General features: G+C 42.9%; 1 protein-coding gene across 1 annotated transcript in view; it reads right to left on the bottom strand.

Annotated features, from left to right (window-relative positions):
- LOC121541540 (fibroblast growth factor receptor 1-A-like) overlaps window positions 1–25,245 on the bottom strand; it is a 28,148-nt gene extending 2,903 nt beyond the window's left edge. Inside the window, exons 1-11 of the mRNA XM_041850615.1 lie at window positions 24,694–25,245; window positions 6,088–6,327; window positions 3,978–4,067; window positions 3,646–3,818; window positions 3,223–3,346; window positions 2,932–3,122; window positions 2,690–2,834; window positions 2,315–2,505; window positions 2,013–2,158; window positions 1,706–1,827; window positions 1,456–1,566 (exon numbers count right to left, since the gene is read on the bottom strand). Of these exons, the coding sequence (XP_041706549.1) occupies window positions 1,456–1,566; window positions 1,706–1,827; window positions 2,013–2,158; window positions 2,315–2,505; window positions 2,690–2,834; window positions 2,932–3,122; window positions 3,223–3,346; window positions 3,646–3,818; window positions 3,978–4,067; window positions 6,088–6,205 (1,411 nt within the window). The 5' untranslated portion in view covers window positions 6,206–6,327; window positions 24,694–25,245. The remainder of the gene's footprint in view (window positions 1–1,455; window positions 1,567–1,705; window positions 1,828–2,012; window positions 2,159–2,314; window positions 2,506–2,689; window positions 2,835–2,931; window positions 3,123–3,222; window positions 3,347–3,645; window positions 3,819–3,977; window positions 4,068–6,087; window positions 6,328–24,693) is intronic.
- Window positions 25,246–25,524: the final 279 nt, after the last annotated feature.

A 25,524-nucleotide genomic window follows, 5' to 3' on the forward strand; every position in this document is an offset into this window, starting at 1 on the left:
AATTGTCTGCATCACTTCCAATCCCCCATATGTTTTTTTTTCTTTTTTCTCTCGCATATATACATATATATATACATACATACACACATACGTACACATATATATATATATATATATATATATACACACATACATACATATATACATACATATCCTTTAAAAATATATATATTTCCCTTTATTAATTTCCAACCTCACCATCCCCTCCCTAATTGGAGTAAACTAGTGAACAACAATGCTTAGGCCTCTACTTCATGCTTATACATACTATATACATTTTATGGACACAGTCACTAATTATATTTTGTTTTTACTCCTGAACTTCCTCCGATCATTTTCATGATGTCCATCTAGTATGCTTCTATATGCCATATCTTTCTAACTGCGCTCTTTCACAAAAACTCACAATATATAACCTATATAAAAACTATTTATTTGAAGTTTTTCGTTCAATTTGAATATTTGTAGCAACTTTTTAAGTTAATACCTGCAGTCAACTTGTGCAATACTTTAGGTGATGAAGCAGATTGCGTTCTTCATTTCACCTGTCACATTATTTTACATTATGAAGCTTACTGTAGTTCCCCAGAACAGTTGAGCCAGTCACTTGTTTGTAAATAGCACAATGGGAGAAAACGGGAGCTGGTGAGTCCAGCTGTCTATTTGGTTTAACTTTCTAGTTAGCTAAGTAAGTGGCTGAATTAATAAAGAGACGTTTTCTGCCGTGTTTGAGAAGTCAAAGTGCTTTGGATGAGTTATCTGTAAAGCTGACACTGCTGCGATCTTGATTTCGTCGTGTTTATTTTTCCTCCTCTCCGTTCTCGGCCGAGCAGAGCAGGCAGGCCCATTGCCCTAGCAACTACAGACTCCACACAGACACAGCGTGTACACATACTGCTCCAGAGCCAGTACTGTTCTTCCTTCAGACAAGCATGTGTCAAAACTTTGTTCATTTGCACAATGTCTCTCGTTCACATTCGCTTGAAAATGTCCAAACGTGTTCAAAAATGACATTCAGTAGCTACTACCTATACTTGTATAGCTGTATGAGCTGGATTGCATGTCTTTGCAGTTAGTTTATTTTGTTTGCGCTCGTTTAGCATATTTAGCTAGCAGCCTCTATTGAAATTCACTATTAGTTTGTGCAATTTTTGTTAGCATTCTGGTAATGGATGACCAATGGGCTTTTTTTGCTTTTTTAGCACCCCCTTGTGTACTAAGACGGTAATACCATAAATCCCGAGATGAGAGAAGGACGGTATGACGATATGAAAATCTGGATACTGCCAAACCCCAGTTATAATGTAACATTTGGTGTTCCCCAAGGTTCTGTGCTTGGACCCCTGCTGTTATCTTTATCCCTTCGTACTGTGCCTCTTTGTACTTATGCTTTGCTATTCTGCTCATACGCACGCACACACACGTGCACAAGCACACACACAGCGCCAGTCTTACCGTCCTGTGTGCAGGCTCCCAGCAGGTTGATGATATTCTTGTGTTTCCCGATCATCTTCATCATCTCCATCTCAGAGATCAGATCACTCAGGTCCTTCTCTGTGGCGTCCGCTACACAGGAAATAGGACGTGACATCACATCAATATCAACCAATACAAACACTCTTTTCAGGGTTAGAAATTATGATACCAAAATCTAAGTTTATTCTCATTTATATTTCAAGAAGTAGTCAGCAGTAGTTTCACAAACCTTTAAGCATCTTCACGGCGACCTTGGTGAGACGGGAGGGTTTTTCTCTGTCCAGACCTGCAGCCTCTGCTAGCATCACCTGACCAAAACAACCTTCACCCAGTGGCTTCCCCAGAGACAGCCTAGAACACAGACACGCACGGCTATGAATGTCCTGTTCATGGAGGTTATCAATCCCCTTGGTTAAGTTATAAGCACCTTATGCAGATTATGTATGCCATATGCAGGGTTATGTATGCCTTATGTTATGTATTGCCTAAATTATAGGTTGTGTATTCTCTATGCAGGGATATAAGCCCTCTAGTACCTGTCTCGTGACAGCTCCCAGAGCGGGTCCGCAGGCAGCTCATACTCTGACACGCCGGCCAGGTTGGGCGTGGCTCCACTGGAGAGGCGGTAGGGTCTGACCAGACACACCCCCGACTGCAGAGAGGAGGAGGAGTCTACTGACACCTAGAGAAAGAGAGGGAGAGGCAGTGAGAGAGGATATGGTAAGCGTTAGCCTGCTGAACTAAAGACTAGGGATTAGCTCAGGAAAAAAAGTATTCACGTCTCAGGCAAGGGTTACGCGTCACACGATCGTGGGTCATGGGTATGTGTGTGTGCTACCTGTCTGCGTAGGGGAATGCTCTTGGCCAGTTTGTGAACAGCCAGTTGGCTGCTGAAGTCGCTCTTCTTCGGGGAGCAGCGTAGTCGGCAGGCGGTCGCCATGGCGACCAGGAGCATGATAATGAAGAAGCCGACACAGTAGATGAAGATCTCCAGGTAGGCCTGAGACGGTACGGGGGAGGGGGGCGTGTCTGCAGAAGAGGGAGTGAAGGGGGATGAATTCATGCTTTTCTTTTTTTCTTCATTTAAAAAAAACATTTGATTGTTTGTTCTCTTCCATTTTAAGTGCACATTTGTAAAGCACAATGGGCTGCAAAGGTTTGTACACAAAGTGCATAAAGTTAAGAATAATCACGTTTATTTATGTGTGTGTACCTTTGATCACGCTGAGCCAGGCAGAGTGGTGAGACATTCCTATAGAGTTTCCTGCCAGACAGGTGTACTCTCCTTCATCCTCCACAGACACGTTCCTCAGCGTAAACACCTCCATCTCCCTGTCTGTGGTGTTAAACCCTGCAGTCTGAGAGTGATAGAGATGTTTATGTGGGGTAGCCCTCGTGAATACAGTGTGTGTTAACCTTCAGAATTCGTACGTAGATATATGTGTGTGTGTGTACCTTCAGTACGCGTACGTAGGGCAGTCCGTCTGGTCCCACTCTGCTGCCATTAATGGTGATGCGTTTGAGCCACTGGATGTGGGGCTGAGGGTCGCTGAACACTCTACAAACAAACTCCACGTCGCTACCCACCACTGCCGTACGATTAGCTGGCAGGCCTGCCTGGAGGATGGGCCTGTGAGGGGAACGTTCTAGAACACACAAACACACATGAAACGTGAGTGATGCAAACATACACATATACATCTCTCTATGTACGCATCTCAGAAGTAAACACAAACACATACTGACCTACTACGTCTAGCTGGTAGGTGTGTGTGAGGCTGCCGTGCTTGTTCTCCACAAGACATGTGTAGTTGCCTTTATCAGACGGGACCACAGACTCCATTATTATAGTCCACATGTGGTCTCTGAGCTGAAAGAGGGAGGGGGTGAGAGAGAGAGTCAAGGGAGTGAAAACGTTAAGAGTAACCAAGAAAAATACACATTTGGTGTGGTGTTTGTGATTGAAATGTAGTAAAGTAGAAATAAGTCAAATGTAGTGTTCCCCAAGGTTCAGTGCTTGGACCGTTGCTGTTATCTTTATACATGCTACCCCTTGGCACTGTAATCTAATCTTTACTTTTAAGGTATGCTATTTATCTGCTGACTTTACTGATGATACACTATACAGACAACACAGTATGTAGCAGAGGGCTGTACAAACATACATACCTTGAAGCCTCCAATCCGCTGGTCTCTCCTGAACTCTTTTCCATTCCTGTACCACCGCAAAGTTGGAGTGGGATTACCAGTCGCCTGGCAACGGAATTTAACAGTCTTACTGGCAGGAACGGCATGGAGTCTCTTCTCCATCTTGTCTGGAGTCACCCACCGAGGAGCCATCGCTAGAGCGAAAGAGGTATTTATATTTCTAACTTTGTATTCAATCTCAATCTTTTTGTAAGTTGGTTTGGCTCCTACTTTTTCATACTAATAAAGTTAGAGGGAGCGAAGGGGAGTGACAGGTAAGGTGTGGGGGAAAGAGCTCAGAGGAAGGGGCTTACGTTGGAGCTTCTGGTTGTTGTACAGTTTTTTTTCCTCTGAGGAAGACTCTTCATCATCATCTTCATCCTCAGACGATGTAAGCATGTCAGCTATGGAGAGAGAGGAACACTTTCAGTATTGCTGTAGTTCTTAAACGATTACGTATGCCAGTTAGAAACCAATATGTGTGTGTGTGTGTGTGTGTGTGTGTGTGTGTGCAAACAGGAAGGGCTGAGACAAGGTTACTCTGTGGGGGTCTGGGATGCTCCTGCTGAGTGGGAAGGGAAACGGCATAAAGATGAACCTTTCACCTTTTAAGGTGCCCTGACTGTGGCCACAGCGCACACACACACACCACCACTCCTTCAGAGTTCCCCTGTAGCTCCCTAACCCCCAGTTCAGAGATAAACAAACACAATAATCATCAGCACCTTCATTCTGACAAATGGTTGCAAACAAAGGGTAAGGATGGGTGTGAGGGTGAGTTGGGGAAGGAGGGGTGAGTTTGGGGAGAGGAGCGCTCCAGAGCTTTAATAATGGGTCCTGTTTGAATACGTTGAATGAGAAAAAGCCTTCTTCCTTCTACCATTAGAGACAGTCGGATAGGGTTCCATTCCACATCATTCACAGATCCAGCCACGTCAGATATGGGATTATTATAAGCAGGGACATTTTCTACCACACATCCCTTTCCATCTCTCAGCAGGACGTATATATTGATTACTATACAATATATAACTACTACTAATAATAATATGCCATTTAGCAGACGCTTTTATCCAAAGCGACTTACAGTCGTGCGTGCATACATTTTTTTTGTGTATGGGTGGTCCCGGGGATCAAACCCACTACCTTGGCGTTACAAGCGCCGTGCTCTACCAGCTGAGCTACAGAGGACCACTATATTACTAACTAAGGACATTTTCTGCCGCATCCCTTCCCTCCCCACATCTCAGCAGGACTGCGACCAGAGAAAGCACGACTCATCATCATATCTTCTGTAATCTAGAGAGATTAGGTCCATAATCATCACCACCACAGAGTGACATAGACCATCCCGGAATCCCAGCTCCCAACCTCACTACAGCAGGTCTGTAATCTACAGGGAGAGGTTTACAGAAACTGCATTATGGGAAGTCCTGAATACTGTCTGCTCATAGCAGGGGGAATATTACTAATGAAAGGTTGTCAAAGATAGACAGAGAGAGAGAGAGAGAGAGAGAGAGAGAGAGAGAGAGAGAGAGAGAGAGAGAGAGATAAAAAGAATGGGAAAAATTGTTTGCAGCAGAAGTTACATTTTGGTGTTTTTGACTGAGAAAAAAACAAGAATTTATGGGTTCCAAAACAACTGTATCAAACACACATTCTCTCCACTGGAAGCCAGATGGTTGTATCCAAAATACACACACACACACACACACAAGCACGCACACACCACATGGTGTTAGGGCTGGTCAGGATGGTCGTGGTTACAGGACTCGCCAATAGAAATAAAACCAGCTCCTTTCAGACAGCATTCATCCTTTCCTACCAAACACAGCCTTTCTGTTCCACATCCATCCAACTGTGTGTGTGTGTGTGTGTGTGTGTCTGTGTGTGTGTGTGTGTGTGTGTGTGTGTGTGTGTATGTGTGTGTGTGCGTGTGTGGGGACAGGATATGTAAACCATAGCCAGCGGTGAAGAAGCTAAACCGTGGTTGCACCATGAAAAATCACTGTAAACATCCTCAGTTTTTAAACTAAATGGACAAACCTTGAAGATTGAGGTCCTTTCTAGACCAATATAGAACCTCCCCAACCCCAAACACACGCACACGCATAAATTGAAGAGTATGTTCTGTTCTATGGCTCAGAATAGAGACCCACTGCTAACTGAACAGTTCCAGACAGCAGAACAGAGTCAGTGGGATTGAACCATGATGGAAGCAGCCTAAACCCAGAACCCTCAGCCTGACATGAAAAAGAGCAGATAAGAAAGAGGAAGAGAAGGTTCACGTTAAACACACACAAGCGAGCAAACGCAAGCACGCGCACACACAGAAGGCTAATGAGACGCAGCCCTGCCGAGAGAGAGCAAGCTAGCAAGAGGAGAGAGAGAATATAAGATATTTATGTGGCCCATGTCTCTTACCTGTGTCACTGTCTGTGTCAGTGAGGGAAGCAGCTGGTCTGGACTGGGTCAGGGGGGAGTGGACCAGCAGAACCAGCAGAGACCAGAGTAGCAGCAGAGACCAGCGAGACAACAACATAATGGCACTGGTACAGCCTTAACTGGTACAGTACTGGAATGGCAAGGGCTACTGGTACAGTGCTGGCTGTAGAGGGCGCTCCAATGGATCAACCCACAACCATCAACTCTTCAGGTGGTGAACTGTAAGAGGAAAAAAGAGAGGGAGAGAAGGACAATAGTGGTTATGTTTTTAAAAAAACATGACATTTTATGAAAAGAAAAGGTGAGAAAAGGTCGTGACACCACTACCCTGTCAGCCCATGCTGCCAGGAGGACATTGGTGGAGTCTGTGACATATGCTCTAGTGTCTCTTTTCACAGGTCTGAGATGGGAATTCCGCTTCCCACACTCCTCAGCCCTCACACTTTAGCATGTGTCCCTGAGGGGAGGTGAGAGGGGCACACCTACCACACACACAGACACACATATTTGACGCTTGTCCCCTGTCAGATCAACTGTCACACCTTAAATGCCCATCGAACATTACAAAACATAACGGTGTTATATCACAGGTACATCGTACGTCATCTTCACAGAGTCTTGCTCCACTACTGAATGCACAAGTGTAGTGTCTCTCGTCATAGATCACATTTATTTTGGGAGATTGCTAAATATGACCTTTTTATTCAAAAGAGAATAAATGTATAATAATAATAATAAAGCATGCTTTGTTTAGTTACTTTTTCCTCAACTTGTTTCTCTAACTTTATAGCAAGTCAAGCTTGACATGAAATGTTTAGAAAAAATAATTCAAAAAATAATTATCTCTGGTCTCTCATCCCAATTAGATCCAAACCAATTCACCTACCGTGCTTCCAGGGGTGTTGATGATGCGTTACTGGTCATGCTGAACAATATCTACGAAAATTTAGAAAAGGCAAATAGCCTAGTGAAAATTGTATTAATTGACTTCAGTAGCGCGTTTAAAACCATCGAACCCCACCTACTGGTGGACAAGCTGGTGAATTTGGGTGTCAACGCTCTACTGATCAAGTGGATGAATAGTTTCCTTGTGAACCGTACTCAACAAGTGAAGTTTAACTCTGCCATCTCTACATCTAGAACGGTGAATACGGGAGCCCCTCAATGTTGCGTACTTTCACCGATACTGTACACACTGTACACAAATGATTGTCAAGCCTCTGACTCAGCCCACAAATTCTTTAAATATGCAGATGACACCGCTGTTCTGGGTTTCCTTCACCCAGACCAAGCCTCTCTTCAAGGTTTTGACAGAGAAACATCCAAATTCGTCCAGTGGTGCGCAGATAACTTTCTTGAAATAAACGTTAAGAAAACAAAAGAGATGGAAATTGATTTCAGAAGGAACAAAACTCCACTACCCCCTACGATGATCAACGGGGAATCAGTGGATAGAGTGACCACATATAAATACCTGGGAATCGAAATAGACAATAAACTGAAATTCAATGACTGTGCCTTTGCAAAGATAAAGAAATTGCAACAGAGAATGTTTTTTTACGCAAACTGAACCATTTTAATGTTGACCGCCATATCTTACAAATGTTCTAGAAATCTGTCCTGCAGAATGTGCTGTCCTTTGGTCTGATATGGGGGTTTGGAAACATGCGAGGTCAAGCTTCAGCGCTTGATTAAGACGGCGGGAAGGATAATTGGTATAGATCAAGAATCAGCCACCAAACTGTACACAAAACTCATCCTCCTAAAACTTGAAAGCATTTTACATTTCCCCTTCACTCAAAATTCAGTCACAGCAGCAGCCGGACAAAGGGAAAGAGACTTCTTCAAAAGAAAATCAAAACAGATATTTATGGGGACTCTTTTATTCCAACAGACATTAGGCTGTATAATAGATAGTCTGTTGGTCCCTCGAGTGTACAGCTTATTGCACTTTCACTTTAATTCTATTGTGTATTTGATGTGTTTTCATGTTTTATGTACCGCCTTTTTAAGCACATGAATTTCCAAAAAATGAATTTCCCCCTGGTGGGATAATAAAGTTGATCTGAATCTGAAGCTAGCTTATCATCCAAAACAAATGTCATTACCATCACAAAACTTAAACGAGAGGGAACAGTCATATAATATAATTGGCTCAGCAGCCAATATGAATTATTTAACATTACTATTAAAATAGTACTCACTTATCGGAATGAGTAATTGTTTACAAGTTGCTAGCTATCCCATAAAACCATCAATATTTTCATTGTCTGTGGTTTGGTAACTTCCCGTTCTTCGACGGACTCTGGCAGGACCGAAGACGACGCAAAGTTTGAAACATTTCAAAGTTTGCAGCATCTGTCTAGCAATGGAGCCTTCAACCGCAAGGGGGCATTGCGTTTCCACTCTGTTTTGGACATCCCCATTGAAATGCATGACATCCGTCGCAACGTAACGGAGTGCTTATGGGTAATGTGAACGAGGCTTGAGTTATACCTCCCTCTAAAGGCCGCTACACTGTTTTACGTGCGTAGATCTACGCACGTGCATGTTCATAGGTGGAGTCGGTTTTTGGGGGCAACAGACACTTTTCCTTGCCATTCCACCCAGAGAGGAAGTCCGCCTTGTGTAGTGTATATCCACTAGGGGGCTTGGGGTGCCAGAGTAGCTTACCAAGCAAGAGGGGCCGAGGCACTCTTTTTGACTCTAGATAGCGACGACATTTGAACTTCAGGATCCAGTGTTATATGCCTGTTTACAAATACTAGCTATCTAGCTACATGTCTGGTGTTCTATGCTTTCAACTCTACTTTAAGGATTTAATTAGCTACAGAAGCACACGTCTGCCTCCAAATTGGAAGAGCTTGAAGTGCTAACAAACAAGGGAGAAAGTGGCATATTTGTCCACTGAACACTACTAGACGGGATGATGAAGAATACGTCTCTTGTCCGACCTATGCGAAGCATTGACGAGGAAAGACAATTTCAATACTTTTGGATGTGGGCTGGCAGATTTCACGACTTGACGACCATGGTAGACGTGGGCGCATTTGGTCGGGAAGGAGATGCAGGAATTTTCTTGCGAAGCAAGTTTGGCTCCCAACTCATTGCAGGCCAGCTGCCGCTACCAAGGCTGGAGTGCTTTCCGGGGACCCAAACACCGAGCCCATATGGCTTCATGGGAGACGAGGCATTCCCTCTGAAGGTCAACATGATGCGATCATATCCAGGTAAGATACTGTAAATGGATGTGACTTGTAATATTATTATGTGAAAATTACACCAATGTGAATAGTAGTTGTAATGATATGCCTCACATAAAAGTGCTTTGGCATCCCAGTAGGAGGATGGGGGCCTATGTCCAAAGTATAGACTACACAGTTGTTACAGAAAACCTGGCATCCTTGCTGCGAGATGGAGGATCCTGAGAGGAGCCCTTGAGGTTGCCCCAGAGAAAGCTGAGACCATTGTGAAGACCTGTGTGGCCCTCCACAACTACCTTTGCACCGCAGACACTGACAACACAGATTCATCAACACAGTACATCCACCCAATGTTTGTTGACTACTCCACACCCACTGCGGACCTGCTTTCAGGAGAGTGGAGACTGGTGGTACAAGAGGACACCGGCTTCTTGGACGCAAGAAACATGTCGGCGGACAGGGCAACTAGAGTTGATATAGACGTGCGCAACAACCTCAAGGACTACTTCCTCACACCAGCTGGTCGGGTGTCTTTCCAGGATGCTGCTATCACTTGTGGCACCCTACGGTAAATGTTGGAGTGTGGTTTGGAAAACATATACACATATGTTATTTTCCTCGGGGTGATGACTGTGTCATAGTAGGATCCCCACTCAAAATAAATTGTGTTGTGACCCTCACACTTTTTTGTGAATATGGTGGTTTTCTTATTCACACTTTACAAATCACAATAAAGACTACATTTCATTTTTGTCACTTTAGCAGACATTCTTATCCAGAGCGACTTACAGTAGTGAGCTCATACATTTTCGCATTTGTTCATACTGGAATCAAACCCTCAAACCTGGCGTTGCAAGTGCCATGCTCTACCAGCTGAGCCACACGGGACCACAAAGACAGACACCTTCATCCTTGTGCTAATTTTTGTCATATACACTGCTCAAAAAAATAAAGGGAACACTAAAATAACACATCCTAGATCTGAATGAATGAAATAATCTTATGAAATACTTTTTTCTTTACATAGTTGAATGTGCTGACAACAAAATCACACAAAAATTATCAATGGAAATCAAATGTATCAACCCATGGAGGTCTGGATTTGGAGTCACCCTCAAAATTAAAGTGGAAAACCACACTACAGGCTGATCCAACTTTGATGTCATGTCCTTAAAACAAGTCAAAATGAGGCTCAGTAGTGTGTGTGGCCTCTACGTGCCTGTATGACCTCCTTACAACGCCTGGGCATGCTCCTGATGAGGTGGCGGATGGTCTCCTGAGGGATCTCCTCCCAGACCTGGACTAAAGCATCCGCCAACTCCTGGACAGTCTGTGGTGCAACGTGGCGTTGGTGGATGAAGCGAGACATGATGTCCCAGATGTGCTCAGTTGGATTCAGGTCTGGGGAACGGGCGGGCCAGTCCATAGCACCAATGCCTTCCTCTTGCAGGAACTGCTGACACACTCCAGCCACATGAGGTCTAGCATTGTCTTGTATTAGGAGGAACCCAGGGCCAACCGCACCAGCATATGGTCTCACAAGGGGTCTGAGGATCTCATCTCGGTACCTAATGGCAGTCAGGCTACCTCTGGCGAGCACATGGAGGGCTGTGAGGCCCCCCAAAGAAATGCCACTCCACACCATGACTGACCCACCGCCAAACCGGTCATGCTGGAGGATGTTGCAGGCAGCAGAACGTTCTCCACGGCATCCCCAGACTCTGTCACGTCTGTCACATGTGCTCAGTGTGAACCTGCTTTCATCTGTGAAGAGCACAGGGCGCCAGTGGCGAATTTGCCAATCTTGGTGTTCTCTGGCAAATGCCAAACGTCCTGCATGGTGTTGGGCTGTAAGCACAACCCCCACCTGTGGACGTCGGGCCCTCATACCACCCTCATGGAGTCTGTTTCTGACCGTTTGAGCAGACACATGCACATTTGTGGCCTGCTGGAGGTCATTTTGCAGGGCTTTGGCAGTGCTCCTCCTGCTCCTCCTTGCACAAAGACGGAGGTAGCAGTCCTGCTGCTGGGTTGTTGCCCTCCTACGGCCTCCTCCATGTCTCCTGATGTACTGGCCTGTCTCCTGGTAGCACCTCCATGCTCTGGACACTACGCTGACAGACACAGCAAACCTTCTTGCCACAGCTCGCATTGATGTGCCATCCTGGATGAGCTGCACTACCTGAGCGTGGCCTGTGGGTTGTAGACTCCGTCTCATGCTACCACTAGAGTGAAAGCACCGCCAGCATTCAAAAGTGACCAAAACATCAGCCAGGAAGCATAGGAACTGAGAAGTGGTCTGTGGTCACCACCTGCAAAACCAGTCCTTTATTTGGGGTGTCTTGCTAATTGCCTATAATTTCCACCTGTTGTCTATTCCATTTGCACAACAGCATGTGAAATTTATTGTCAATCAGTGTTGCTTCCTAAGTGGACAGTTTTATTTCACAGAAGTGTGATTGACTTGGAGTTACATTGTGTTGTTTAAGTGTTCCCTTTATTTTTTTGAGCAGTGTATTTTGGATGTGGCAGCCAAAAACCTATTGAGTTTTTCCAATGGCTCTAGTCTGAGAGATGGGCCTACGGTTGTAGTATTCGTACACTAATTATGAGAGAAACTTTGTTACCTATCAATTTACAAATCACAATACAAGACTACCATAAAGACAGACACTTCATTTTTCATGTTGTTTTTGTCATATATTTTTCTAAGGCTAGTACAGACTACATGGTTCTGTAACATGTACTGTCTGACATTAAGGACAGACTCCCTCAAGACATTAACCTCATCTACATGGCCATGTACAACCTTGTGTTATGTAAACCTTTGAATGGGACCTTCCTGCTATGGTATATTGGTGAGAATGTATGTCCAGATGTAAACAATAGCCTAATCTACATGGTCATGTACAACCTTCTGTTATGTGTAGTAGCATTTCAACCATTTCAATTAGGATGTTCCTGCTATGGGTGAGAATGGCTGTCTAGCTGTAGACAATAAGAACACACCCCATCTGCCGTCCCATCTACAGTGCCTTCAGAAAGTATCCACACCACTTGAATTTTTCCACATTTTGTTGTGTTGCAGCCTGAACTTAAAATTGATTAAATTTAGTTTTTTTCGTCACTGGCCTACACACAAAGTAATGTCAAAGTAGAATTATGTTTTTAGAAATATTGACAAATTAATTTAAAATGAAAAGCTGAAATGTATTGAGTCAATATTCAACCCCTTTGTTATGGCAAGCCTAAATAAGTAAATATGTGCTTATCAAGTCTCAAAATAAGATGCATGAACTGCAATTATAGTGTTTAACATGATTTTTGAATGACTACCACGTCTCTTTTCCTCACACATACAATTCTGTGTAAGGTCCATCAGTCGAGCAGTGAATGTCAAACACAGATTCAACCACAAAGAGGAGGTTTTCCAATGCCTAGCAAAGAAGGGCACCTATTGATAGATGGGTAAGAAAAGCAGACATTGAATATCCATTTGAGCATGGTGAAGTTATTATTTACACTTTGGATGGTGTATCAGTAAACCCAGTCACTACAAAGATACAGGCGTCCTTCCTAACTCAGTTGCCGGAGAGGAAGGAAACCAATGGTGAATTTAAAACTGAGGACGGATCAACAACATTGTAGTTACTCCACAATACTAACCTAATGGACAGAGTGAAAAGAAGGAAGCCTGTACAGAATACAAATATTCCAAAACATGCATCCTGTTTGCAACAACGCACTTAAGTAATACTGCAAAAAAAAAAGTCTAACCAATTAACTTTTTGTCCTGAATACAAAGTGTTATGTTTGGGGCAAATACAATACACCACATTACTAAGTCCCACTCTCCATATTTTCAAGCCTAGTGGTGGTTGCATCATGTTATTGGTATGCTTGTAATCATTAACTGGGGGGGTCAGGATAAAAAATTAACGGAAAGGAGCTAAGCACAGACAAAATCCTAGAGGAAAACCAGGTTCAGTCTGGTTCCCACCAGACATTAGGAGATGAAATCATCTTTCGGCAGGACAATTTCTTAAAACACAAGGACAAATCTACACTGGAGTTGCTTACCAAGAAGACAGTGATTGTTCCTGAGTGGCCGAGTTACAGTTTTGACTTAAATCTGCTTGAAAATCTATGGCAAGACTTTAAAATGGTTGTCTAGCAATGATCAACAACCAATTTGACAGAGCTTGATGAATTTTGAAAAGAATAATGGAAAAAAATGTTGCACAATCCAGGTGTGGACAGCTCTTAGAGACTTACGCACAAAGACTCACAGCTGTAATCGCTGCCAAAGGTGATTCTAACAGGGGATTGAATACTTATGTAAATGAGATAATTTATTTCATTTGAAAACATTTCTAAAAACATGTTTTCACTTTGTCATTATGTATGTGTGTAGATGGGTGAGAGAATGTTTTTTTTTTTTTATCCATTTTGAATTCAGGCTGTAAAACAACAAAATGTGGACTAAGTAAAGGGGTATGAATACTTTCTGGAGGCACTGTGCATAGACCATGTACAAAGCACTACAAACTTACTGAGTGAGTGCTTCAGAGTATAGCAATATTTTCTGCCACAAGTATAAATAACCAGACAAAGACATTTGCAGACCTTCTGCTAGAAATTGATTTATTTAAATTAACAAAATATAACAAGAGGAAAATAGTGCAATGTAAAACACAAGTTACAAAGAAGACGACCATTGTGCCAAATAAAAGGTGCATTAAGAATATGTGCGAAGGTGAAATAGGGGGAAATAAGGCAAAATCCACAAAGGCAAACCACCAGTAAATTAACCTACACCTTAACATGTTAATGATAAAATAAAACATGCAACATACCCCCAGTAAATGACCTACCATGTTGCGAACATACCGGTCCCGAATCTGTCTCCATGTCTTTGTGCTATCTCCCCCCAGCTGTTGACTTTGCGTTATGGTCCATATACAACTGCCCTGAAGGATTTTAAAGAGGTGCTCGTATCGTCTCACCTCCTCGGACAGACGCTCCTCAAAACTGGACAGAGATATACATTTGCATAGGGAATGTCGAAATAAAAGCAAACATGCAAGGAGAATAGCAGTAGCAGCATGTCCATTGCTTCCGTGTTTATAAATACCAGAAAGCATGTGATGTAGACACAGGGGTGGGACTTCCGTTGCAAAACTTTCTCAATACTGCCCCTCAAGTCTACGCAAGGAAGTATTCGTTATCTTCCAAATTTCATGGGGCGCACTTGTACGTAGTACGTTTGTGCGCCAACAAGGAGCTTCCCATTTTGTGACGTAAAATGAGACTGCAACACTCTGTCGGCTCCGACTGCGTACAGTGTCCTGCGCTTTGAACACACCGACTGTGTTTTTGCGTTTTGGTACACCAGAAGTACATTCATTTCCAATGGAACCCAATGGAACGCTGCGTTTGCCTTGCAGCATTGCGTTGCAGAGGCAGTTGCAGTGCGTTCTGTGTGGTGCATACATTGGATTTATCAAACTGTATGTGTAAACGGGTTGACAGAAATGGTAGCAGAAGGTGAATGTTGAACTTTTGTTGCACACATATCTAGATGATGCTGCATACTATTTTGCGCAAAGACACAGTCGGTGTGTTCAAAGCGTTAACCCTTTTGCCGCATACATTTGCTAGTCGGAACTAGGAAACTCTTATATGTCCGACTTGCTAAGTGATTGTGGTTGTAGTTATACTCAAGGAGTGGAGTAGCGGTCTAAGGCACTGAATCTCAGTGCTAGAGGTGTCACTACAGACCCTGGTTCGATTCCCACCTGTATCACAATCCGGCTGTGGAGTCCCATAGGGCGGCGCACAATTGGCCCAGTGTCGTCTGGGTTTGGTCGGGGTAGGCCGACATTGTAAATAAGAATTTGTTCGTAACTGACTTGTCAAGTTAAATAAAAATTAAAAAAATACTTGTGCTGCGTTCAACGAATCAGCAACTCAGAAATGTCTGTTTGCTAGTACCGACAAAACACCATTTGCTCCCAGTCAGTGTCACAGTGTTAAAGTCTCATTGAGAAGATGGATCTTGTGTTAAGGTGTGATGAGACCATTCCAACCCACAAACACACACTGACGTAGAGAGACTAACAAAAAGTAGATCTGTAAAAAAAATACTCTATAATACATCATCTCTGTGCTTATGGCAGACTGATAAACATGAAGAACAACCTGACGGTACATTAGACCTGGACATTACTGTAGCTGGCAGTGAGGAAAGGTGTGTGTGTGTGTCAGGATGGTGACCCAGAGAGGGAGGTGTGAAACGGTGAAGAGTAAAGTGGGAGGTTTATGAAGACATCATTAATGCCCTTCATTTACCACCCCCACACACAATTTACCCCCACGGACACCGCCCCTAACTCAACCCCACACGAACGTTCAAGACTTTCTTAAATTAATGAGTCTGTTTGCAGATTTATGAGTTTTATGGTGGAGAGTCTCCATCATACTGCTGGCTAGCTGACAGCAGAGCCCAGCACAGAGACACGTCTTCTTATTACATAGTTGAGAGAGAGGGTGAGGGAGTAAGAGAGAGACATAGAACATTCTGAGAATGCAGGCTTTTGCTCCAGCAGTACTACAACCCCCCCGCCCCCATCAGGACCTTGGTTAGCTGAATCAGGTGTGTTAGAGCATGGTAGGAGCAAAAACCTGCAAATCCCTGCCATAGCTCTTCAGCAGGAGGGTTGATCAGCCCTGCCATAGAAGCTAAAAGCTAGTTAACAGCTAACACACCCAGCTCTGTAAACCTCACTGTGGTAGTTACCACACCACCACCACAGAATCACCACATACACAATTAGAACAGAAATAAGAGTGTTTTCTCCGTGCTCTAGCCATGCTGTGTGGCTTCTTTAAATTCTAAAGGAACATTTCAGCAATTTAACAGACACCCTTATACGGCGGGACTTGCTTTCAACTAGAGTAGGGAAGACAACTACCATCAATTATGACCTTCCCAAGTAAAACCTTCAAAAATAACTTTAAGACCAGTGATAATTATTCTCTGTGCTGTTGTTCTGCGGATGCTGTTGAACTAAAAGCCATTGGCTCAGCATGTTGGTACTGTATATAGCTTAGAGATGGACTGTTACAATGACTCCGGAGGGTTGATATGATTCTAAATTGATGGTCTGAGAGTAGATACACACACACACACCTAGGGTGGTTTATAGTCGCTAGGGCAGGAATAGAGCATCACACCAGATCTCTATCGAGGAGAGGGCCTCTACCTACTGGAAACATCTCCCCACTCCATCTATCTCCCATGCCTTCCCCACACACCCTTTCTCTAATATCTTCCTTCCCGCTTCCTCCCCCACACACCCTCTCTCTAATATCTTCCTTCCCGCTTCCTCCCCCACACACCCTCTCTCTAATATCTTCCTTCCCGCTTCCTCCCCCACACACCCTCTCTCTAATATCTTCCTTCCGCTTCCTCCCCCATACACCCCCTCTTTCCCTCATCTGTTCTTCATCTCCTCCTCACCCCTAACCCACCCCCACTCTCTTTCCCCTCCCATCCCTTCAGTTAGATACATTCTAGTTCTCATAAGAAACTTTTTTATTCTCCCTCTCTTTCTAGCAGATGTGACCTCTCCAGATTTTCCATTCCTGAAGTCCTCACCTACACATCACATTCTGCCTCAGACCCGGCCTGTTCCACCCGTCAAAGAAACGCTGTCATACTAACTATGGCATAGTAACACACCATTTCCCGGTAGAGGCCCACGCCACCGGCAAACTAAGCTGGAAAACAGCTGACGGTGCGTATGTGTAAAGGGGAGCCATGGCTAAGGATATGCTACTATTAGGGCCCTATAAAATCTGTTTTGTTTTCCCAAATTACATTTTCTCCGTTTAGTTTTTCTAGGTTTCGTTTCCATGTTTTTTCTTCTTCATGTTTTCGCTCTCAAAATCACACTTTTTAAATACAAAAACAACTAAATTTGATGTTTTAAGTCCACAACAACGCTTAAACCACATCAGGAGACCACTTTTGAGGTCTGGGATTATTATTTCTTTATGTATCTTCTTTTGGTTATTACATTATTTTGCCCAAAATTATATTGCTCCTGTCTGAACAGACATAAATACAATTATTCAAAATACTACACCAGAGAGCATAATTTATCTACAGAGGATTAATAGCTTCTAAAAAATAGCTGTAGGTTAAGTTTTATCACAAGCACTTACAGTTGGGAAGGCCGCAATTTGGGCAGCACGTGAGCCAAATATAGAACAGCTTGTTGCGTTATAGCCATAGATATAATCCATAAAAGGATTTTGGAACCTCTAACCCTGGCACTTTAACTGTTAAACTCATCGGTACACTAGCAATGGCTGCCAGACCTGACTTGAATGGGGACTTCCCATTTATGGATCATATTTCTATGGTTGTTTGCAGCTGTCAGTTTGCCTTTCACAAATGTATAAATACAATTGTGAGAAAAACTTAGGCCTACCTTTTGGAAAGCAAATGCCTACTGCTGAAAAGAGAGGACTAATCTGTCTGTAGAAGATAAATATTTTTTATCAACAACTTTTGAGCAATTCTGAGCAAACAGCACTTGAGATATTGGCATGAGCAATCGGCCATCACTGGTGAGTAGCCTATTAATCATTGGGTGAGTCAGTGTCACTGGAAAGTTTATTTTGTAGCTTACTGTGCATTTGGAAAGTATTCAGACCCCTTGACTTTTTCCACATTTTGTTACGTTATAGCCTTATTCTAAAATTGATTCAATTATCCCCCCCCCCCATCAATCTACACACGATACCCCCATAATGACAAAGCAAAAACAGGTTTTCTGAAATGTTTGCAAATGTATACTATATAACCCTTTACTCAGTACTTTGTTGAAGCACCTTTGGCAGTGATTACAGCCTCGAGTCTTCTTGGGTATGACACTACAAGCTTGGCACACCTGTATTTGGGGGGTTTCTCCCATTCTTCTCTGCAGATCCTCTCAAGCTCTGTCAGGTTGGATGGGGAGCATCGCTGCACATCTATTTTCAGGTCTCTTCAGAGATGTTAGATCGGGTTCAAGTCCGGGCTCTGGCTGGGCCACTCAAGGACATTTAGAGACTTGTCCCGAAGCCATTCCTGCGTTGTCTTGGTGTGTGCTTAGGGTCGTTGTCCTGTTGGAAGGTAAAGAAGATGCACATTCGCACCAGTCTGAGGTCCAATCTTGGTTTCATCAGACCAGAGAATCTTGTTTCTCATGATCTGAGAGTCCTTTAGGCACCTTTTGGCAAACTCCAAGCAGGCTGTCATGTGCCTTTTACTGAGGAGTGGCTTCCGTTTGGCCACTCTACCATAAAGGCCTGATTGGTGGAGTGCTGCAGAGAAGGTTGTCCTTCTGGAAGGTTTTCCCATCTCCACAGAGGAACTCTGGAGCTCTGTCAGATTGACCATTGGTTTCTTGGTCACCTCCCTGACCAAGGCCCTTCTCTCCCGATTGCTCAGTTTGGCCGGGCGGCCAGCTCTAGGAAGAGTCTTGGTGGTTCTAAACTATTTCCATTTAAGAATGATGGAGGTCACTGTGTTTTTGGGGATTTTCATTGGAGCAGAAATGTTTTGGTACTCTTCCTCAGATCTGTGCCTCGACACAATCCTGTCTCGGAGCTCTACGGACAATTCCTTCGACCTCATGGCTTGGTTTCTGCTCTGACATGCACTGTCAACTGTGGGACCTTATATAGACAGATGTGTGCCGTTCCAAATCATGTGCACTCAATTGAATTTACCACAGGTGGACTCCATAAAGTTGTAGAAACATCTCAAGGATGATCAATGGAAACAGGATGCACCTGAGCTCAATTTCGAGTCTCATAGCAAAAGGTCTGAATACTTATACAGTATTTCTATTTCTATTATTATAATTTTTAATCTGCTAAAATTTCTAAAAACCTGTTTTCATTTTGTCATCATAGGGTATTGTGTGTAGATTGATGAGGAAAAAAATTGAATTTAATCAATTGTAGAATAAGGCTGTAACATAACAAAATGTTGAAAAAGTCAAGGGGTCTGAATACTTTCCGAAGGCAGGGGGATTCTCCTTGCCCCTTCAGAAATTTGCAATAAATATGAATCACTCATGCATTCTGTTAATGTCTTATGATAAACTTGGTCAAATTAATACATTTTCAATACATTTAGTTGATTCCCAGCTAAGTTAGTCCCGTGTAGCTCAGTTGGTAGAGCATGGCACTTGCAGAGCGTCTGCTAAAATGTTCAATATTTTTTTTTACATTGTTGAACTCCATTATAATGTCTGGATTCCCGAGTGGCGCAGTGGTCTAAGGCACTGCATCGCAGTGCTAGCTGTGCCACTAGAGATCCTGGTTTGAATCCAGGCTCTGTCGTAGCCGGCCGTGACCGGGAGACCCATGGGGCGGCGCACAAGTCGTCATGGGTATGGGAGGGAATGGCCGGCAGAGATGTAGCTCAGTTGGTAGAGCATGGCGTTTGCAACGACAGGGTTGTGGGTTCGATTCCCACGGGGGGCTAGTATGAAATAAAAATATAAAAAATGTATGCACTAACTGTAAGTTGCTCTGGATAAGAGCGTCTGCTAAATTACTAAAATGTAAATGGATTCGGTGTTTCCGTCCACGTTCTCCACATCACGTTATTTTATAGGGCCCTATACCATGAAAAACCCATGGTCCCAAAGTGGGTTACATGAATCCTTTGATTGTGCAATTATACAACCCAGCTGAAGTACCATTACATACAGAGGCTGAATGTCTGGAGAAAGATGTTACTCACCAGGGTAACAGTGAGATTGCTGTTGAGAAAGAGAAGAGGACATGTTGAGAGTAGCGCTGGATAACAACTCACTACCTTACCATACACCTCTATCTACCTCTCCACTCATCACTCTCTCTCTATATATATATGTTTTATTATATCTCTCTCTCTACTCTTCACCCTCTTCACTCATCTGTTTCTCTTTCTCTCGCTCCTCCCTGAATGAGGCATCTGATACAGAACAACAGCAATCACACATTCACTCCATTCACAAATGAGTCAGGAGTTCTCACACGCACATTCAGCATCTCTCACTGTTACCCTGGTGAGTAACATTTCCAATGTATTCATCAGTGGAGGCTCCTCAGAGGAGGAAGTGGAGGACCATCCTCCTCAGTGAAATTTCATAAAAATAAAAATAGTTAAACATTAAAAAAGTTATCAGTTTTAGATGAAACTATACTAAAGATATTCATATGTCACCAAGTAATTGATTAAAATACACTGTTTTGCAATGAAGGTCTACAGTAACTTCAACAGCACTGTCTGGGGTAGCACCATGGTGTAGCCGGAGGACAGCTAGCTTCCGTCCTCCTCTGGCAACATTGACTTCAATACAAAACCTAGGAGGCTAGTAGGCCTCACCCCCTTCCATAGACATACATGGTAATTATGACCACTTCCGGAGGACGTCCTCCAACCAATCAAAGCTTTTGTAGTATGAACTGACATGTTGTCCATCCAATCATAGAATTAGGATCAGAGAATGAACCTAGTGTGTTGTATTGGGATTGTGCCACAGAGCATTATGGGGGTTATATGTGTTGAGAAGCTTGGTGACATTGTTGGATAGAGATTAAGAGTGAAGAGTGATAGCTGAGCATTTTTTCCATATTTTTCAATTCAAATTAGTTTTTTCAAATTACAGGAGACGGAGGAGATATATTATAAATTGTTTTCTTGGTTTTAGAACTTTATTTTTGTGTCCAGTTAGTGCAATTTATTTAAATTTGCCTTGCGGACTTCAGTAGCTAGCTAGCTAACAGCTCGTATGTGCAGTTTTCTCCACCAAAATGGTAGAATGGCCAACACTGCCGAAAATGTTGTGGACTTTTTGTTGGATAACCCCTTTCATTCTCTAGGGTACACGGAAAAGGTGCGAATTAAAAGCGAGGGTCGACCTCTGTCTGAGATCAGTTTCATGAAGAAGGATGAAAAGGTGAGGGAGTTCAATACCAACTGGTATCAAAAGTATAGCTGGTTAACAGGGAGCCTTTCATCAAGCCACCTGTATTGCTGGCCCTGCCTGCTTTTTGGAAAGCCTTGGTCGAATCGATCGTTCAGCTAAATGGCAAAACAAAAGCAGGGAGCATATAAATGTCCACATCAGATTAAAGATTCTGGGGAAAAGCTGCATCGATTATGTCGAATGTCTGCGTATTCAAACTACGCAACACAACGAGGAAGTAAGAAGAAACAGGGATGTTCTCAAGTGGCTTATCAACACCACTGCGTTTTTGGGCATGCAAGAATTTGCTTTTAGAGGACACGACGAGAAGGAGAGTTCCGCCAACAAAGGCAACTACAAGGAGCTTGCAGGGATAATTGCACATTACGATGCTTTACTTGCTAAACATATCGAACTTTCGACTGTCTTTTCAGGGATGTCGAAAACAATTCCGAATGATTTGATAGCTTCCATCGCATCATCCTTTAAAAGTTAGATTTGCAGGGCATTTTTTGCATGCGCGCAAGTAGGCTTTCCACTTTCCTCCAATATTTATTTAGCAAAGATGATAACACATAATCACTCCGGACAGACACAAGCAAAAACTCATGACATAAATGTTGCAGCAGCCTAGACTACACCTAAACATTAGAAATCTGACATGCTGTATGGGATGAAAACGATACGATTTCTCAGTCAGATCAACAGTAGGCTACTAATAAGAGCAGCTGCATGCTGCATACAGCCTATGTGCCCTGTCCATCTGGTCAGGGTAAACTAATTGGTAATGTATTTATAGTCCATGTGTGTGTCAGGAGAAAATGTGAATGGGATCAAATGTTGTTTATATTCAAAATTGGGCTGGCTAGGCTGCCTATACGTTTTTAATCCAAAATTACGACAGATGTGAGTAAATTTTTTATAAGGCCTACAGTTGCATAGGCCTGCATGATGCAAACATGCATAAAGCACGCTCAGCCCTGTGAGTTCTATTGTCTATCAGTTGTTGTCTATGTGTCTGGGTAGAGTAAATACCCCTCCTAATCTAGTCTAAATATAATTTATATGAACAAATATAAGGTACCATGTGACCTGATTAGGAAAAACTGGTCCCATCATAGCCCATATAAAACCTTTTTACAACTGATTAATCACTGTCATACCTTATAGGGTCCAGAGTTTTCCTAGTTAGGTTAACATATAAGGAAAAACTCCAGGCCTCAGGGGGTCAAAATTGCCCCACCGCTCTGGGACCTATGGGGCCACCAGTCTGCTTGCAGAGAAACTAATTGTCCAAACCTACGATGGCGCAGCTGTAATGGAATATATCTGCTATTTGTATTTACAGCTAAGTCCCCTCCTGTTCCCTGACTAAGAGGTGATGACTACTCCACTACCATTGTCAACTTTCTCCTGACATGAACTGAAGCCACGTCTCATGTGGTGGCTCATCCACTGGCACATATAATGTTTCCCCTCCAAGCACTGTGAGTACCCCTATCAATTTTCTCTCATTACTGTATGTACAGTCAATCACATACACAAACACAATCACATTTTTACACATAAATGATTTTACTCCTTGCTTGGATTAACTCATTTGTCTACTGTGTAGTGTGTTGTGTTATTGTTTTTTGTCTTCCCAGTCAAATCCTGTTCTGCACTGGTCAAGCCTCTGAACACCTCAACTCGTGCCTCATACAATCACTGCTGTGATCCCTTTCCAACACTGTAAGTAGCCCTCTCATTCCCATTCCCCATAATATTGTATAATACATGTCTTTATTAAATGCTTTAGATTTTTGGGTCTCCCATCCTCCTCAATATTTCAAGTCACCAGCCTCCAATGGTATTCATTATGCAAATACACTTGAAACTGAACTCTCACACCAGGACATGATTATCATTATTGTGTGTGTGTGGCTATATTACCCTATATTTTCAGATATGAACATCCAAAGTTGTCATCTGAACATAATGGTCCAGTTTCCCGGACAGAGATTAAGCCTAGTCCTGGACTAACAATGCTCAAAGGAGAATCTCGATTGAAAGTGCTTTTTAGTCGAGGACTAGCTTTCATCTCTGTCCAGTAAACCGGTCCAATAACTATTTCAATGCCACGGATAATGTGGCAATAGAACTAATTCAATTCCATTACATTCTATTCATCAGCCGGTGCCAGTCGGTTCCGCGCGTGAGTCACCGGTCAAGCGCGGTGAGTCAACAAACAGCGCATGCTGTTGAATGAACAAACAGCTGGGTCTCATCAGACGTGACACAATCGTCATTTAAATAAAATAAAATTGTATTTGTCACATGCGCCGAATACAACAGGCGTAGACCTTACAGTGAAATGCTTACTTACAAGCCCTTAACCAACAATGCAGTTTTAAGAAAGAATACCCAAAAAAAATCACACAAAAAATACAATATAAAATAATACGAAATAAAAGTAACAAATAATTAAAGAGCAGCCGTAAAATAACAACAGCAAAGCTATATACAGGGGGTACCGGTACCGAGTCAATGTGCGGGGGCACCGGTTAGTCGAGGTAATTGAGGTAATATGTACATGTAGGTAGAGTTATTAAAGTGACTATGCATTGATAATAAACAGAGAGTAGCAGCAGCGTAAAAAAAAAAAAAAGGGGGGCGCAATGCAAATAGTCTGGGTAGCCAATTGATTAGATGTTCAGGAGTCTTATAGCTTGGGGGTAGAAGCTGTTTAGAAGCCTCTCTGACTGATAGATTTACACCCACTTGGGTCGGACACAATGTGCCCACATTTGCAGTGACCTGTGACTGACTGCTTGTGCTGTGTTCCTCAGAGAGAAACATGGGTAAACTCTTACCAGCTGGACTCTACCCTGTGGTTTGTAAATGTGGTCACCTTTGTGTATATCTTATCAATTATTAATGAAGCCTTCATAAGACATTATAAGGCTATAAAGGGTGCATGGCATAGGGGATATGGATTAATGGCTATAAGTAATTTGAAGCATTGTAGTTCATGAAGGGTGCATTCATTTAACTGATAAATCAAGAGGAAACCCTCTGATCTCTAACTCATTCCAAACAAACCCGTTGTTATTGCAGTTACATAGTTATTCAATAGGCTACCACATGCAGAGGCTCCTAAATTGCATAGGCTATTCTTCTTATATAGGCTATGCATTTAACATATATTTGAACAAGCTTGACTAGATAGCCTACACCTACTTAATTTAAACGTAGCACTGTTTTTCTCAAAAGAGCAATGATTCTGAAAAATAATGAACCAATGTTTACAAACCAGAGAATGCAAGCTGCATGCAACATTGTGTGACTACAGTATTGATGTGTTTTGCATTGCATTGGTGTCTCACCTGCGTTTCTGATCCTTGTGCAACTAGCCTCGAGGAAGCAGGATAGGAGTCTACAAGAAAGGAATTAAATGTCCGATTCCTTTGATGCCTTCAAGTCACAACCCTATTTTTCCGAGTTCAAATGGAGTGGCGCGGCAAAGCCACGCGTAATGGACGTTGACTGCGGCGTATTGAGCGGTCTCTTTCTCTACCTTCCGATAAGTTTTAAAACTAAGACTTTCAGTTCGAATACAACAGCATTTAGTTGTCGATCCGTTTCATTAAACTAGCAAATCTCGAGACATTTTACTTTACTCCAAATGTGCCTATTCTTGCCTGAAGAAAACGTTGAAACTCCGACCGTCTTCTGTATTGTCTTGGAACGGTCCAATAAAGTTGCGAAAAACGTTTGCACAATACTGCAACATAATATTTTGCTGAAAGTAGATATCTTTTAAAGTCAACAACGCAGAGATCTACTGTATTTTGTGAATAGCATGTGAGGTGAAGTGGCTGGCAACTTCAATTAATATATTTCAGAGCTGCGAATTCCAGCTCTCTGCATGCAGCGTCTGTGACCTCCCCAAAAAACTTCTCAACGCGCGTTGTGTGCGTGTGTTTGGGTGAAGGAGACCTCCCCCTTCCCTGATCCCCTCTGTCGCCCCACCCCCGTCTCCCCTCTCCTTCTCAATTGCAGGAACTTAAAATGATTTAGCCTACACTGTAGGTCTGTAGGTCTGTCCCAAATAAAACTAAAAGTTCTCTACTGACTTGACTGATCTAAACACTGCATAATTTGGAAATAGACAGTAGCCTATGTTTGTTTGTGTTTTGGCAACATTCTCATAGGCA

Source organism: Coregonus clupeaformis, chromosome 27 (assembly GCF_020615455.1).
Source record: "Coregonus clupeaformis isolate EN_2021a chromosome 27, ASM2061545v1, whole genome shotgun sequence".
Taxonomy (NCBI): Eukaryota; Metazoa; Chordata; class Actinopteri; order Salmoniformes; family Salmonidae; genus Coregonus; species Coregonus clupeaformis.